At 34.8% G+C, this 16952-nt stretch overlaps 1 protein-coding gene and 1 pseudogene across 1 annotated transcript; one reads left to right on the plus strand and one right to left on the minus strand.

The window, feature by feature from the left end:
* Positions 1 to 2841: 2841 nt before the first annotated feature.
* On the plus strand, positions 2842 to 3710 carry LOC148208545 (uncharacterized; annotated as a pseudogene).
* Positions 3711 to 7288: 3578 nt separating this feature from the next.
* On the minus strand, positions 7289 to 14768 carry EXT-LIKE (hydroxyproline-rich glycoprotein family protein). Its single transcript, XM_022295609.2, has 6 exons — positions 14545 to 14768; positions 14333 to 14433; positions 10103 to 10212; positions 9277 to 9352; positions 9052 to 9192; positions 7289 to 8189 (listed from the first exon to the last, which is right to left on the minus strand). Exons 1-6 carry the CDS (start codon positions 14636 to 14638, stop codon positions 7434 to 7436), a joined length of 1278 nt encoding a protein of 425 aa, XP_022151301.1. The 5' UTR covers positions 14639 to 14768; the 3' UTR covers positions 7289 to 7433.
* Between the last annotated feature and the right edge of the window lie 2184 nt (positions 14769 to 16952).

Raw genomic sequence — 16952 nt, forward strand, 5'->3', positions numbered from 1 at the left:
TATCATCTGCAAAAAAAAAAAAAAAAGTCTTTTATGATCTTCCCGGGAAGAGCAAACAAGCCTTCCGCACGTAAAATAAAAAGATAAGGGGATAGTGGATCTCCCTGTCGGAGCCCTCGATTGGGTCGGAAGCTTTGACCAGGCTCTCCATTTATGAGAATTGAGAAGTTAACTGATTCAACACAACTCATGATTAGGGAAATCCACCGCTCTGCAAAACCCAAAGTTGCCATTGTACATCTAAAAAATGTCCATTCCACTCGGTCGTAAGCTTTAGACATATCGAGCTTTAAGGCGACAAGGCCATCCTTCCCGTGTCTTTTGTTGTTCAAAGAGTGGATGCACTCGAATCCTACAACTGCATTGTCGGTGACGAGTCTTCCAGGGACAAAAGTTGATTGGGTCGGGGAAATAATCTCACCTAAGACTTTTTTCATTCTGTTGACCAGAGTTTTAGCAATCAGCTTGTAGACGACATTGTAAAGGGTGATGGGTTTGAATTCCATCACAGTTTTAGGATCCTTGACCTTTGAAATAAGGACAATATAGGTTTTGTTCAGATGATCTACCAATCTGTTGTCGTTAACGAAATTAAGACCAATCCTGATCCTATCTTCGCCAATAATGTCTCAGTACTTCTAATAAAATATGGCTTGAGCCCCGTGGGCCGGGGCCTTTGTTGGATGCATTTCTTTTAGGGGCAAGTAGAAGAATGATTATATTAAATAGTGTGACTTGAAAAATAGCCAAAAGTATCCAATATCATAAAAATGGCTACCAGGTAGTTATAGTTCAATCTAGAATTTAATATAGATAAAAATACCCCCACCAAAATAGCTAAATTATATCATACCATTACCCCTTAAATTTGTGGCAAAAATACCCTTGAAATAACTTTTTTGCTACAGCTTGATTTTATGAAATAAAATAGTGAATCAAAATTTCAAAAATAAATCTAGATTTAGAAATTTCAAAATTTTAAAAATAAAATTGGTTAAATGAATACTTTGAAATAAAAAAAAGATTAAAATGCAGAAAAATATGAAAAATGACCTCATGAAACGTAAGTAAGTGGAAAATGAGTAGGAAAAATAAGATTGAAAAATCAAATACTGTTTTTAAAACTATGGAGGGGTAGCTGCATTGGAAGATACGATAATTACTACCAAACTCACGAACCGTCTCCTTCTTCCCAAAAACCGTAATCGATCAAAAAGAACCTATAAAAAAAGTTACAAATAAAGGTAAGGACAAACTAGAAACGTGGTGAAGCACCTGGATATTTTCTTATTCATATGTCATATATAATAATACTTACGTAGTACTGAAAGTAGTTTACTTACACTATAATGAGCTGTTGGAATTAATTTAATTAATTCCATTAAATGGGTAACAATTTATGATAAATTATATGTACTACTATTCATGGGAAAAATAAGTGGTCTAATTAGGGTCCATAAACTTTCTATATATGGTGTGGCCAGCTGGGCAGATACCAGCCCGTTGATCCTAAGGGATTATGGGAAACCCTAGAATCAACTTATAAATATAGGGTTATGGTCCCCCGTTATACTATGCTCCTTTATTCTCATATTCTCCATCTAATAGAGAGTATTGTTCATCTTTGGTCTAAGGCTGCATAGTTGAGGAAGACCCAAACCACGCAGATATTTCTACATGAATTTGGAATCTCTACTTATAGTTATAGTTCTTTAGCCTACTCCCATGCATAGATCCTATATTAAAGTTTTTGTTTCTAACAAGTGGTATCAGAGCAAGTTTTGCATGGTTGTTTACTAAATATTTAATTGTTGTTTATGAATAAATTTGTTGGTTGTTTCCTTAGTCAAATTTATTATGAAACAGCATGAAATCTGAATTATTAGAACTATTTGGATTGATTCGACAATTTTGAATTATTTAATTTGAAAATTGTTTGAATTGATTGTCGATTGATTTGATAAAGGTTAATATAACGTTCTTCCTAATTTTATCAAATCGATCATACTAGAATCAAATTAGTTAGTGTTTAAAAAAAATTAAAGTTGCGTGAAGTGCCGCATATGAGAATTTGCGATTCATTATTAAAAAAAAAAAGAATAAATAAATAAAGCTCCGCATAAGGCTATTGTGCTAGGTAAAACCGTAGTACATAAAGATAAATTGTTGCAGTGGGCAAGTTATTTTTATTTATTTTGTAATTTAATTTTTGATAAGTATTTTATATATTTATAATCTGTTATAAATATTTTGGGCATAAAAGGTAGGGAGAACTGTTTATTTTTCCCTTTTAAATTGTGCTAATTAAGGTTGACTGCCATGGTCAATAAATTTATATTTCATTTATTGGTAGCACAATTTATCTAATTTTTTTGAATGTTTTGATGCGTGAAATACGCTACCAAAGTAGTCTCTATTTTATAAATTGGAACATTTAAAGTTCTTAGATGTAGTGTATTTGTTGCTTATGCGGATTGTGATTGGCCCAAAGGAAGGTTGCAATTTAGCCAAACAACAAACACACATGCAATAATAAATATGGATAACATAAGGTTGTGTCCTTGAAGTTGTTAGTTAGCCCAAAGGAATGCTATCATACAAAAGGAATGAGTTATTAATGTTTTATTATTGTACTGAGAGTATCACTAGCAAATTAACATTTTTTGTCCAAAGACTGAATGTAAATATTGCATTAGGTATCTCATTTGTCCTCATAAAGTTTATTTAGAATGTCATGAATATTTATATATATCTATGTGACATTACTTACTATATTGAGCTTGTGTTCTTTATACAGTTAAGTTTGGTAATTCTGATAATATGTCCACTCAAGTCAACATTCCTACACTGAATGGGGCTAATTTTAAGGACTGGAAAGAAGACATCCAGATAGTACTTGGGTGTATGGATTTAGACCTTGCATTAATGGTAGACTGTCCTACTTCAACTGAGGAAAATCCTAATAAGGTTGAATTGAGAAGTGGGATAGGTCTAATCGCATGTGTGTAATGATCATGAAGCGCTCAATTCCAGAAACGTTTAGAGGCTCTATTGTTGAGGGAACGAATGCCAAAGATTTTCTAAAGGAAATGGAGTAGTACTTTACAAAAAACGATAAGGCAGAGGCGGGTACCCTTATGACAAAACTCATCTCTTCAAGATACGTTGGTAAAGGAAACATCAAGGAATACATAATGCAAACGTCAAATGTTGCAACAAAACTTAAAGCACTGAAGTTGGAAGTTTCGGAAGACTTTTTAGTGCATTTGGTTTTGAACTCTCTTCCAGCAGAGTATAGCCACTTCAGGGTGAGTTACAATACTCAGAAGGACAAATGGTCCCTGAATGAGTTAATCTCTCATTGTGTTCAAGAGGAAGAGGGGATGCAGTGAGAGAAGACAGAAAGTGTTCACATGGCTTCCACCTCAAAGAGTGTAAAGAGAAAGAGAATGAATGATGCTGCAGAATCTTATAAGTAGAAAAAGGAAAAGAGGACCCGCTTGTTTCTTCTGCAAGAAGACTGGGCACATGAAAAAGCAATGTGCCAAATATTCTGCTTGGTTATTGAAGAAGGATATGTTTCTCTCCCTTTTTTGTTCTTAGATTAATCTAGCTTCTGTACCTATGCATACGTGGTGGGTAGATTCAGGTGCTTCTACTCACATAAGTAAATCTATGCAGGGTTGCATTTGGAGCCGACCGCCAAGTGATGCTGAGGCTTTCATCTACGTGGCTGACGACAATAGGGCAAAAGTAGAAGCAATAGGAACATTTATATTACTTTAGGAACTGGTTTTCATTTGGATTTGTTCGAGACTTTTGTTGTTCCGTCATTTAGACGGAATTTAATTTCTATTTCTTCATTGGACAAATTTGATTATTATTGTTCATTTAGAAATAAAAAGCTAAGTCTTTTGCATAATTCAAATGTTATTGATACTGGTTCATTGATTGATAAATTTATATATGCTTGATAATGTTCCTTTTGATAATGAAATCTTGCATGTTTCATCACGCGGTACAAAGCGAAAATTAAATGAAAATTCTGATACATTATGACACAAACGATTAGGACATATCTCTAACACTAGAATTAAAAGACTCGTGGATGAAAGAATTCTTGATTCACTTGACCTAACAGATCTTTAGGTTTGTGTTAATTGTATCAAAGGAAAAGAATCAAACAAGAGAAATATAGGTGTTGAAAGAGCGAAGTCCTAGAACTGATACATACTGACATATGTGGACCATTCAATACCGCTTCATGGAATGGACAACAGTATTTTATCACATTCATCGGCGACTATTCAAGATACTGCTAAATATATTTAATTGATGAGAAATCTCAAGCTCTGGACATGTTCAAATTTTTTAAAGTAAAAGTTGAACTTCAACTTGACTGGAAAATTAAAACCATCAGATCTGACCGTGGAGGAGAATATTATGGTCGATATGATGGATCAGGTGAACAACGTCCAAGACCCTTTGTGCTTTTCCATGAACAATGTGGCATAGTTCCTCAGTACATGATGCCTGGGAAACCTGGCATGAATGGAGTTGCTGAGAGGCGAAATAGGACTCTTAAAGATATGGTAAGAATTATGATTGCTCATTCTTCTTTGCTAGAGTCTCTTTGGGGAGAAGCATTAAAAACTATAGTATACATACTTAACAGAGTGCCTAGCAAAGCAGTAAATAAAACCTCATATGAGCTGTGGATAGGAAAAAGACCCAGCCTAAGGCATTTACACATTTGGGGATGTCCAGTGGAAGTAAGGCCTTATAGGCCAAATGAAAAGAAACTAGACTCAAGAACCATAAGTTGCTACTTTGTTGGGTATGCTGAGCGCTCTCGGGGCTTCAAGTTCTATAATCCCACTTCAGGAAATTTTTTCAAGACAGGAAATGCTCGATTTCTTGAGAATATTGAGTTTGAGGGGAGAAATAAAAGTAGAGATATTGTCTTTAAAGAAGAAAATGCTACTATTAGGAATGACGTGGTTACCTTACCTACCATTGTTAGTAAAGTAATTTTAGATAATGACACTCAAGATGAAGTTCCAACACTTGATGTCATTACCTTTCAAGACAACACTAAGGACACATCACTCTACCCTATAGATCAACCTCAACATACTCAAGAAGTGTCATTAAGAAGATCCACTAGAGAAAGAGGAAGTGCAATACTGGACGATTATATTGTATTTCTTTAAGAACATGAGGATAGCATTGGCCTTACAGAAAATGTATCTATCAATTTTCAACAGGCAATGAAAAGTTCTAAGGCAGATAAGTGGATTGAGCCTATGCAAGATGAAATGAAATCCATGAGTGACAATGGCGTTTGGGATCTAGTTGAGTTGCCTGCAGGAAAGAAACCTATTGGTTGTAAATGGATATTTAAAACCAAAAGGAATTCAAAAGGCAACATTGAAAGATATAAAGCACGTCTTGTCGCAAAAAGTTTCACTCAAAAGGAAGGCATAGATTATAAAGAGACTTTCTCTCCAATTTCCTCGAAAGACTCTTTTAGAATTATTATGGCACTGGTAGCACATTTTGACTTAGAGTTACATCAGATGGATATTAAGACGGCTTTTCTCAATGGAGATATTGTTGAAACCATTTACATGGAGCAACCAGAAAACTTTGAATCAGGAAATCCAAAGTCAATGGTTTGCAGACTAAAGAAATTCATCTATGGACTTAAGCAAGCTTCCCGTCAATGGTACCACAAATTTCATAATATCATTACTTCTTTTGGTTTTGAGGCTAATGTAGTTAATGAATGTGTGTATCGTAAAAATAGTGGGAGTAAATATATCTTCCTAGTATTATATGTAGATGACATCTTATTAGCTTGCTGTGATTTAAACCTACTACAGGAAACCAAAAACTTTCTGACAGAGCATTTTGAGATGAAAGATCTTGGCAATGCCTCTTTTGTCTTGGGTATAAAAATACTGCAAGATCGTTTTCAAGGTATCTTAGGGTTATCACAAAAGAGTTACATTGATAAAGTATTGAGTAGGTATGGCATGAATGGATGTCTACTAGGAGATACACCCGTAGCTAAATGAGACAAATTCAGTTTGAATCAAAGTCCTAAAAGTGATCATGAAAGGAGTGAGATGCAAAAGATTCCCTATGCATCGGCTGTAGGGAGTCTAATATACGCTCAAGTTTGCATCCTACCTGATATAGCCTTTATAGTAGGAATGCTAAGCAGATATCTGAGTAATCCGGGTATGCAACACTGGAAAGCAATCAAGAGGGTTATGAGATATTTGCAAAGAACTAAAGATCACATGCTCACATATCGGAGATCAGATAGTATAGAGATCTTTGGCTTTTCTGACTCTGATTTTGCTGGATGCCAAGACAGCAAGCAGTCCACATCTGGGTATATCTACATGACGGCAAGAAGAGCCATTTCATAGAAAAGTGTCAAGCAATCACTTATAGCCAGGGCAGCAGAGTTTGTGGCGTGTTATGAGGCATCGAATCATGAAATATGGCTTAGAAATTTTATCACAGCACTAAAGATAATTGAGTATTGAAAGACCATTGAAAATTTAATGTGACAATAATTCAGCAGTTTTATATTCATCACAACAGGAGCTCGATGAAACTACACGGTTAATTATTAGTTTTTTCCATTTTTCTTGAAGATAATAGATACTTCATAATTCATCTCTTTAAAACATCTCTTTTATGTCCATGAGTGTTTTTTTGCAAAGGATTTTATTTTACTTAATTTTTTTTTGCAAAAGTATGTCCATGAATGTTGATAGATGATTGTTATCTCCTTGAAATAATCTAAAACTTAAAACTATTTTGTTCACATATATTCATTGTTTTCGGAAGCAAATTTTAAAAATTAAATCTCAATTTTAAAAATTATTCAATTATTGTTTAGTAATTTGAAAACTAGTGCCAACTATATATTTTGTTCAATTTAAGATGTATTAATTAATTTATTACCATATATATTATAAATTTTGTATAGTTATTATTTTATAATATTATATAATTTATAATGTATTATATTTTACCTATTTTAAAGAAAAAGAGAGTTCATTCCCTGGAGTAAATGATCCTTTTTAATGTAATTCTACCTTTTAAAATTCTAAATCTAAAATCTGAAAAGATGGAAAATAGAATCCAAATGACATACCAAACATGCCCGTAAATTCAACTTTCTATAACTTAATAACCTAAGAGCCAAATATTCTAGAACAAATATTTCTCAGAACTAAAAAAATGAAAGATATGGTGGAAGGAACAGTAAGAACAAACATCAAGAAACTTTCTCAATAAGATTTTCAACCAAGAGATTTCTTTTTATGGGGCCACAAATCTAACGAAATTTACACATTCAAACCTGCAGAAACAAATTCACATCAGTTTCAGTCCAGCACAAAAGCAGAATATCACACATTTGCCGAAGGGTTAGTCAACAACTCCAGCGATTTCTTCAAGTGATCTACTGCAACTGAAACATCATCAAACGCCAGAGCCCCTACTGCAAACCTCGCAGCCTTGTGTGCCTCAGCGATCTTCTCTGGAGGTGGCTCGTAGCTGCTGTCGTAATGGTACGACTTGGCAGGCATGGTGTTAGGTTGAGGTTCCAAGGCCGTTCCATCTCGGCCATTTGAATGATACTGGGAAGGTGATGGGTAGCTGGCAGGAGGAGTCACTTGAGGAGAGTAGGAAGCATCGGATCCTTGGTAATAGGCCGTCGGGTAGTGAGAAGGGGCGGCCGGGAGGCTGCTTTCTGAGAAGCTTGGATAAGATTGGAAATGGGCATAGTTGTAAGTTGGGGAAGTTTCATTAGGAGGAAAATTATGAGCCAAAGGCTGTTGTTGATGCTCTTGTGGGTAGGATTGGATGTGGTGGTATGGCTGAGAGTAAGAGGAATTGTCTGGTTCATTCCTTGGAGGTGGATGAAAATCATGGGATGGATAACCAGATGTGGGGTATGATTGAATATTTGAAGGGTACTGATTGTCGACTTCGTTATGGAATCGGGCAGGCGGAGACGAGTTTAAAGAAGAGTGGTTGTTCATTTTATCATAGAACTGAGGAGTTTGTGGGATATTTGCATGTTCATCGTTGACCTTATCGTAAACCTGAGGTAACGAATCTGATTCCGATTGGGTTCTCGAGACTACGGACTCCCTCAGGTCCTATAAAGACAAAACATCATAGAATATATTTAGAAGTCTCAAAATCTATCTGAAATTTGTTTGCAAATGCAAGATACTTCAGCAGAAAATTAATAGAGAATATTCCAGAAGACGCCAAAGGACTATTCTATGAGCTCCAGACGATCAACAATTTTAATATCATGGGAACCAGATTCAAGCTAAGGAGCAAAGAAAATGGCTGGAGAAGAGAACTTCCTGATTAGTTCAAGTTTTTTCAAATATAGAGAGAACTAAATTTAACAAATGTATTGCCCTTTTTTGTGTTTTATTATTTAGGGTAAATTACCTTATTGGCCCATGAGGTTTGGGTAATATGTCCATCTAGTCCTTAGGTTTTTAAATCTTAAACTTTTGTCCCCAACTCCATTTCAGTCCTTTCAACATTAGCGAACGTAACAAAAGAATGAGATGGCATATTTTATAATAAAATAGCTGATGTGGTATTTTTTAAAAAATAAAATAAAACCTCTTCCTCCTCTCAGTCATCAGGATGGGTTAGAGGAGAGTTTTTTTCCCTCATTTTTTAAAGAACTTCCACATCAGCTCCGTTTAATATAAAATATGCTGTACCATTTTTTGCTATGTCAACCAACAATCAAATGACTAAAATGAAGTATTTCCTAAACCTTAGGGACGAAAGTACTGGGTTTTGAAATCTGGGGACTAAATGGAACTATTGGTCATACCTCGGGACCAAAAAAGTAATTATACCCTATTGTTTTCTTTTTTTTTTAGTAAAAATTATACCCTAATTGTTTATTAGCTATAGCTATTATCCATCAATATAAGTTTCGTTTCAGTATCTCAAGAGATAAAACTAGAGTTAGGCATCAAACCATACATTTGCACTGGTTGGGGTACTTGAAGGAACAGACAGATCTTCATCACCAGAAGGTGGACCAGGCTGTGGCTTCCTTCCCTCTTTCAAAGCCTTCCTGATGTCGGCTGCTTTCCAGACCGAATATTTCCGTTTCTGCTCGAGCTATAAATGGAAATTTTAAAATAAAAATTAAGCAAAGATCCAATTCAGACACAAAAAATACAGTCAATCAACAAATAAACTCACATCTGGTTGAAGGGGACCAAACTGGGAAATAATCTCAAAGAAAATGCTTGCAGCATAAAATGTTTTTGCAGTATTCCTGTGTATAAATTCCTAAAGCGGTCAGGAAGTCAAAACACTATAAAGTATGAGGTTTTAATCCAATTAACGCCAAAAACACACAGATAATATGAAAAAGTAATGACTCCTATGATAACTTAATGAGTAAAACCATAAATCGTACTAGTATCCAAATCGCTCCGAAGACATTTTTTGACACTTCCACAAAGATATCAAACACGAAAAACTTCAACGAAGTTATGATGTAAGCATGCATCTTATATGGATTTAGAGAAAGTTATGGAAAAATAAACATGATGCTTAAGCTCAATCAACAGCCATCCAGAAACAGATTTTGGTAAATTTTGAAAATGAAGATTCATTTTTGTGGTGCAAACTGCATATATCAAACGCAGGTAACCTGGAGATATGATCTGCACATTCCACACGTGATAAAATTTTAGCTGCTTGGAATAAAAAATAAAATAAAAGACTTATTTAGAAACCATTTTCATAACGGTTTTCTATTTTTATGTTTGCATAATTATTTTTCTTACTTTTCTTTAGTGTGCTTTTCTAGATAACTAATTTTTAGAATAAATGAAGTTGTTCTTTCTCTTAAAATTAAGAGTTTATGAATTGTGATTTCTATGTGAACAATAACATTAACCATTAAAAGTCATCCAATGTAGTTATAGTTTTTAAAAACAGTTTTCCAAGACAAGGCCAAAGTTATCAAGTTTCAAGATAATAATATATATTTTAATATGAAAGAAAATCATTGCCATACAAATCAGCTCGTCCAGCATGATCTTGCTTGTCTGCCTTTGCAAAGACATTTAGTGCAAATCCCTCTAGATGCAGACTATCATCAGGCCCCAGGTTGAGTGACTTCTTATCCTGAAAAGGATAGATGGATATCATATCAGTAAGAAGATATTACCAACCTAATGTATAAAGTAACTGAACAAGGTAGAACATGTCTATCTTCCAAAAGAGAAAACTTAAGTCTGCGTGATGAGGAATACACGAAAGCCCTAAACCAACTGATAGAAAAGCTCTTCAATTGGTAGAAACAAAAAGGGGAATTGTAGTACTCCAGGAAAGACGAAGGGGGGAGGGGGGCCAAAGGGAGATTAGATAAAGAACTGCAACGTGTTGAATGAACTCAAGCAAGGTCCATATTTCTCAATGTTCTAATCAAAGGTCTTATTCTTTCTTTTCTTTTTTTTTTTTCGGTAACAAGAAACCAAGTTCATTGAATAAATAAAATTACAAAAGGGAGGGAGAAAATTCAAGCCCTAAGCCGTAGAAGATTACACAAAGCTCTTCCAAATGGCACAAAGAAAACTTAACTTGTAAGAGCTAAAAGGAACATAAGTTAATACAAGTGAGGACCACAAAAATAAGAAAATCTAAAATGTTGCTAAACGGATTTTCTTTTTTGTTGAAGGCTTTCTTGGTTTAGTTCTCTTGGCAGGGGTTCCTTTACCCCCACTGCTAGGTTGTGTTCCCTTCGTTGTTGGAGTCTTTGTTGAATATATCATTTGTCTCTTATCTTAAAAAAAAAAAAAGGCTCTATTGTACCTTAAGCCAAAGTAACTAAATAAGGGATTTAATAAGCTGCAACTGCGGAACCTTCCTCTCCTTTTTGGAGGAATGACCTTCAAAGCAGGAAGGAGAGGAAGGAGTTTATCTTGAGGGAGCTAGCCAAACTGCCAACTGACAATAGGAAAGATACGGCTCCAGAAATTATCAACAAAACAAGCGTGGAAAGTGAGACTCGGCACCTTTGTTGCACAAGGAGCATCGGCATATGGAGAGAGCGCTATTTGTAGGCCTTCTTTGAAGCTTATCATGAGTATTAATGCTCTCATGAGCAAGCTCCCAAAAGACTTTATGATTGCCAAATGTAAAGATTAGGCTCCATGGCATTCTTTTTATTAATTTGGACAAAAAATAGCGATTTCCAAGAGAAAACGCTGATTTGTTAATCATCCACGTCCAATAGTCCAGAAGAGAGCCAAATGAAAGTTAGAGAGCAAACTGGGAGAGAAGCTCATTCAAGAACGTCCACTCCTTCTAAGAGCAAGATTTGAATATTGAGAGGAGGGACTCCTGACGATGGTCTCTTTCTGAGTTGGGAGAGAGAAAAGCCTCAGGTAGGCCTTCGGAAGGATGTCATTACCAAACCAATAATCAATCCAGAAGCTAGTAGTGGCATTGCCAAAACCCACGGGGCCTTTGGGGGAGAAGAGGTACCCCCCACCATAGACCATACTCCCTTTTTTTCTTTTTATAATTTTATAGAAAACAAACTTTCATTAAAATGAAATAAAAAATACAAGGAAAACTGTAAAAGAGAGGTCCGACTGAAGCAAGGGGAACACCCCGCAAGACAATTACAAAAAATGGCTCCCGACTCTTTGTTACCAAAATAATTAAAATTGAGTCCAAAGAGAAGTATTTAAAAAACCCACATTCCAAACATCCTCCCAATAACTCTCTTCTGAGTAACACTCTCCTATTCTTTTCCAGCCATATACCACAAAATAGCCAAGAATCCAGCCTGCCAAAGAATCCAACCGATCCCCTGGTATGATCAACAACAGCTTCTTGGAAGATAGAACACTGAAAAAGACTAAACAAAACTCCTGCCAAAAATACCTCCAAACTTCAATATAAAAGGGACATAGCCACAAAAGATGATTTAAATCGTCAGCATCGCTAGTACAAAGGACACATTGACTTGGTCCAAGAACATGAGAAGAGGTTTTCTGGTGGAGCCAAATTTTGCAATACATTTTCTCCAAAATCCAAAGGGCATCTCTTTCAATGTGAAATCTCAAATGCAAGGATGGAGTAATTTCTCTGTGGATGTCCATTCACGAAGTTAAATAACTCTTAGTTTATGAAGTCTACTGTTGGAAAGCCTAAATTTTGTAGGATTTTATAAAAAAAAGAAAGAGTCGCTTGAATGAGAGAGGTACAACCTCCTTGAGAGAGATAAAGAGTTCGCTTTTTTGAAGCTTGTAGCCAATTCTTTCATTAGTAAGAGCCCAAAGGGAGAAAGATCCAGGGTGTCAAATTGAGGGGAAGCCTTAAATAAGAGATGGATCAATTGCTTAATTTGCAACCAAGATCAATAGCAAAGTTGTGTTGTTGACAACTGATGCCAACTAACTCTAATTTTCCATAATTGATAGATTCCCATAGCCTCCTTGATGATCATGACGATTTTGGAAAGATTGTCAATATTTTCCTCATCAAGAGAGGTAAAAATAATGGTATCATCCACGAGTAGCAATTGCTTAATGGACAGAGAGTGCCCTACTACATTGAAACCTTTTACCAAGCTTAAAGAAGACTCTTTATTTTATTTTTTTTATGAAAAGCCAAACTGTCATTAAGAAACATGAAAGAAATACAAGGGCATACAAAAAAGAAAAATTAGCCCCACAACAAGAGTCCAAAACCTAACTGTGCAGAAAAGTACTTGTTAAATTTAAGAGAATAAAAAATATTCTTCTGTATTCAAATAGTGCAACTTAGGTCTTCTTATATAAGAGAAAGACCTACTAAAAAGAATAGGAAACCTACCACATAAAGGAATAGGAGATTTTAAAAAATATAAAGATTTAAAAAGACAACTAATAGATGTTTATATATTCCAACAGTACTCCAAGTCAAAAAGAATAAGGTCTAACTAATAATTACAAAACGATTTAAAGACGGACGTCCAAAGGGAAAGAAGCCCACCTAGGCAATCCACCATAATAGTAAAGAGAAAAGGAAAGGGAGGGTCTCCTTGGCAAATATCTCAAAGAAGCTAGGATTTGCCCCTGGGTTTGCCATTTAAACAATGGAAAATTTTGCAGAAGATAAGAAAATTTATATTCAATTCCTTTGCAACCAAATTTCCCAACGGCTAGCTTACATCACAGAATAAGGTCCTTGCTCTCTTTTTCAAGCACCCAATAAAGTCCTAGGAAACTATAAGAATATCCAAAAACTTGAAAAAGATAGAAGTAAGAAGCACAAATATGAACATGAGACACAGACCTATGGTTTTTGTCCGATATTGACTATTTAAGTCTAACAAAAAAGTGTTAAGACTTATATTCACTTTGAAAAATTAGTGTCTTACACACACCTATTGTTTTAATAAGTGTCGGAGTGTCACAGTGTCCAATAATGTCAGACAGGACACATGTCCCAAATTAAAGTGATCGTGTTTCTTATGAGAGAACCAAAGCTGCTCAGAGAACGAGCCACGAATAAAAAGTTGATCCAAATCGCAATGTTTCACACAAAGACCACCAGAAAAAACAAGCAGTAGGCTTTCCACCTTGCATCTTTGTCAAAAGTGTTATTCTACCAAGAATGAGGGTATATGGAAAGAACAAGCCTTACTTAGAATAGATGTGCTTGTAAGCCATCTTAGTCACATTCTCTTGGAGGAATTTGTAATCATAAATGAGAGATTTGAAAAGGAACTGGTCTGATAATAGCAATAAGGTCAAGATTCTTTTTTTTTTTAAGATAAATTGCAAGTGTGGTTTTCGAACTCTGAGAATCGTGTCTGGTCACTATGCTTTTAATAAGATTCTAATAAGTTTATAAACATTCATGGTTGTGCTGTTTAGTCCATATACTTCGAAAAAATTCTAATAAATCCTGAACTTTATAACTGTATCTAATAAATCCCTACATCAACTTCCTTGGTTATATAACTAAAATAGATGCAAATAAATTCACAGATGAGAAGACAGAGAAAAATAAAATTGTACGCAATTATATTAGAAGGCCTAATATTAACTTTTGCACAAACCCCAAGTTGCCTCGATCGGCGGCCCCTGATTCAGCGCTACCTATTCCATTCAGATGAAATACCAAACTTTCAAACAAAAATCCAATATAAGCAATAGTCCAGTTCTTCTATCTTCCAATATTCGGCATCAAAATATCCATCTAATCCACCGAACCAAAATTAGACTAAGAAAAGTAGTAAGACCAGAACCTTTTCAAGCTGATTCATGAGGGAAACAAGAAGGGCATTTGTGGTCTTTGTACGTTCGCCCTGTGGAATCTTAAGCCCGCGTTCCATAGCATATAACCGACCTTAAAATGGAAAACGCCCAATTAATCAAGAACTCGAAACAAAAAGGCGCGGATGATGAATTTAAAGCTAAAAACTGGCAAAGATGAAGGTGTGGAGAGAGAGAGAATTACAGTAATATGCGACAAGAGGCTCGTGCTTCTGCAATTCGTCCGCTCGCTGAAGGTAGGGCAGAAGAAGCTTCGCCGGCTCGGTCTCACTCGCCATCTCCAACAGCTTAGAGGAAAAATCTGTTGCAGAGAGTCCGAATCTGATACGATCAAATATGATTTTCTTAGCAACGAAGATGGCCTAATGTCCTAAATGGAAACTCGCAAACTTCAAATGGGAAAAATACACTTTTCGGTCCCCGAGATTTAGAATAGATGTACGGATTTTTTTATAAATAATGTTTTTATTTAAACTTATTTTTAAAATAATACTGTATTAATAAAATTAAAGAAAAAATGCATATTTTGAAATTTATTCCAAAAATAATGTCATTTTTAGAGACGACCAATAGGGATGTGGCATTTTATTGGTGCCACCTTTATTTTTTAAAAAAATCAAGACAAGAGACGACCATGTGTTGGACGACACCTCGATCCTTCCTTCAAGGGATGACTGGATTTTATTAAAAAAAATTATATATTATTATATATTATATATTTAAAAGTAGATTCTATTTTAGTTAATCTGCCGTGGATGTTGGTGCAAAAATTGATTGCAAGGGTGCGAGCCTTAAAAAAAACAAAAACTTACCTTTAAGGAGCTTCGAAATCGAAGCATTGGAGATTGAACACCTCACAATCAACCACCGCACCACTAGTTGATTCATTTCGATGATATCTACTTTTTAATATATAATATATAATAATATTTATTTTTTTTCAAATATCCAAATCGTCCCTTGAAGAAAGGACGAAGAGGTACGGTCCAACAAACCATGTGTTGATTTAAAAAAAAACAGATGTAGCGTCAATAAAGCTCCACATCCTTATAGTCGTCTCTTGAACAACATCTAAGGACTAAGTGAGGGACTAATTTCAAAAACATTATTTTTGGAATAAGTTTTAAAATATATATTTTTTCTTTAATTTTATTTAATGGAACATTGTTTTAAAAATAAGTTTAAATAAAAATATTATTTAAAAAAAAATCCCTATCTTTAAAGTTTGAAAAATTATTCTAAATGATCCAAAACTCTTTTTGACCAACGTGGGTTTTCCTAATCTCCTTCTCTCTCGTTCTCTTCTCCCATCTCCGACCAATCTTCTCTTGGCACCGCTCGTCTTTGCCGCATTGTCTCCCACACATTTATCTTCTCTCCAAACCCCCTGAATTGAAAAAATGAAACCAAATCTCTGAAACATTTGCCACAAACCCAAAGAACAGATCCAAATAATCTGCTACGTAGAAACCCAGAAAAATTAAATATGAATACAGGCGTTCAAAGAGACCAAAATCAAGAAATTTCAGATTCTACCCTCAATATAGATCACATAAAAATAGCTCCACCTCGTCATTTATAGAGAAATCTCCATTTTTGTACTGAAAAAAAACTTAGAATTTGATTTTGTTTTGTGTTTTCTAAAATATAGAAATGAATAATAGAAAATGGAGTCTTTTTGGGGTATATTTTGTTTTTTTTTTTCTAGAGTTGAAACTCGAAAGGTGTTGGTTTAGGGGCAGAGAGGAGGGGGGCTTTTGGCTCTAAAATAGCCAAAATTTTATAAGCTAATTTGCGATGAAGTTTTGATTTTATTTTTTTGTTTTTTATTTGACTGAGATAGTGCAGCAACGACCAGGAGTAGCAAGGATGGAAACTGTTGGCAGTGCTAGGGAAGGTTGGTCGGAGATAGGAGAAAAGATAATGAGAGAAGAAGAGAACTAGAAGAGGGAATGGGAGAAAACCACACGATCAAAAGAGTTTAGGGATTATTTAGAATAATTTCTCAAACTTTAAAATCAAAAGTGTCTATTTTGAAACTAAAGGACCAAATAGATACATGCTCCAAACTTCAAGGACTAGAAGTGTTCGAAACTTCAAGAACCAAATAAATATCTACTCTAAATCTCATAATCAAAAGTGTATTTTCCCTATATAATAATATAAATACCGACTTAAATATATTCCGTTTTTTTAAAGTTATATTTATTTATTATTTTTTTTCCGCTGACATGGAGCTTAGCTTCCATGTCATGGGCATCTATCTTGATAAACCGTTCATGAGATTGAAACCCACCTGGAGAGGTATATATCTGCTCATATGGTTTTAAGTTCTATCTTCATTTTTAAGTAAAGTCTTGAAAATTAAATATTTATTAGGTCACAAAATATTAAAATTTAGAGAAAATCATAAAAATAGCAGATGATTTATGTCTTTCCACTCAATTCAAGTCTTGCTTAAATTCATGAATTTTATGTTTCTTTGGTTGGGACTGTGGAAGAGAAAAATAGAGTAAATTATGCATCGCGTACTGCGAGTGGCAAATCCAGAATTTTAGGTTAGGGGCACAAATAGAATAGACATAATGAAAA

The sequence above is a fragment of the Momordica charantia genome, assembly GCF_013281855.1.
Source record: "Momordica charantia cultivar OHB3-1 chromosome 10 unlocalized genomic scaffold, Mcharantia_2.0 BLBB01000010.1, whole genome shotgun sequence".
In the NCBI taxonomy this organism is placed as follows: Eukaryota; Viridiplantae; Streptophyta; class Magnoliopsida; order Cucurbitales; family Cucurbitaceae; genus Momordica; species Momordica charantia.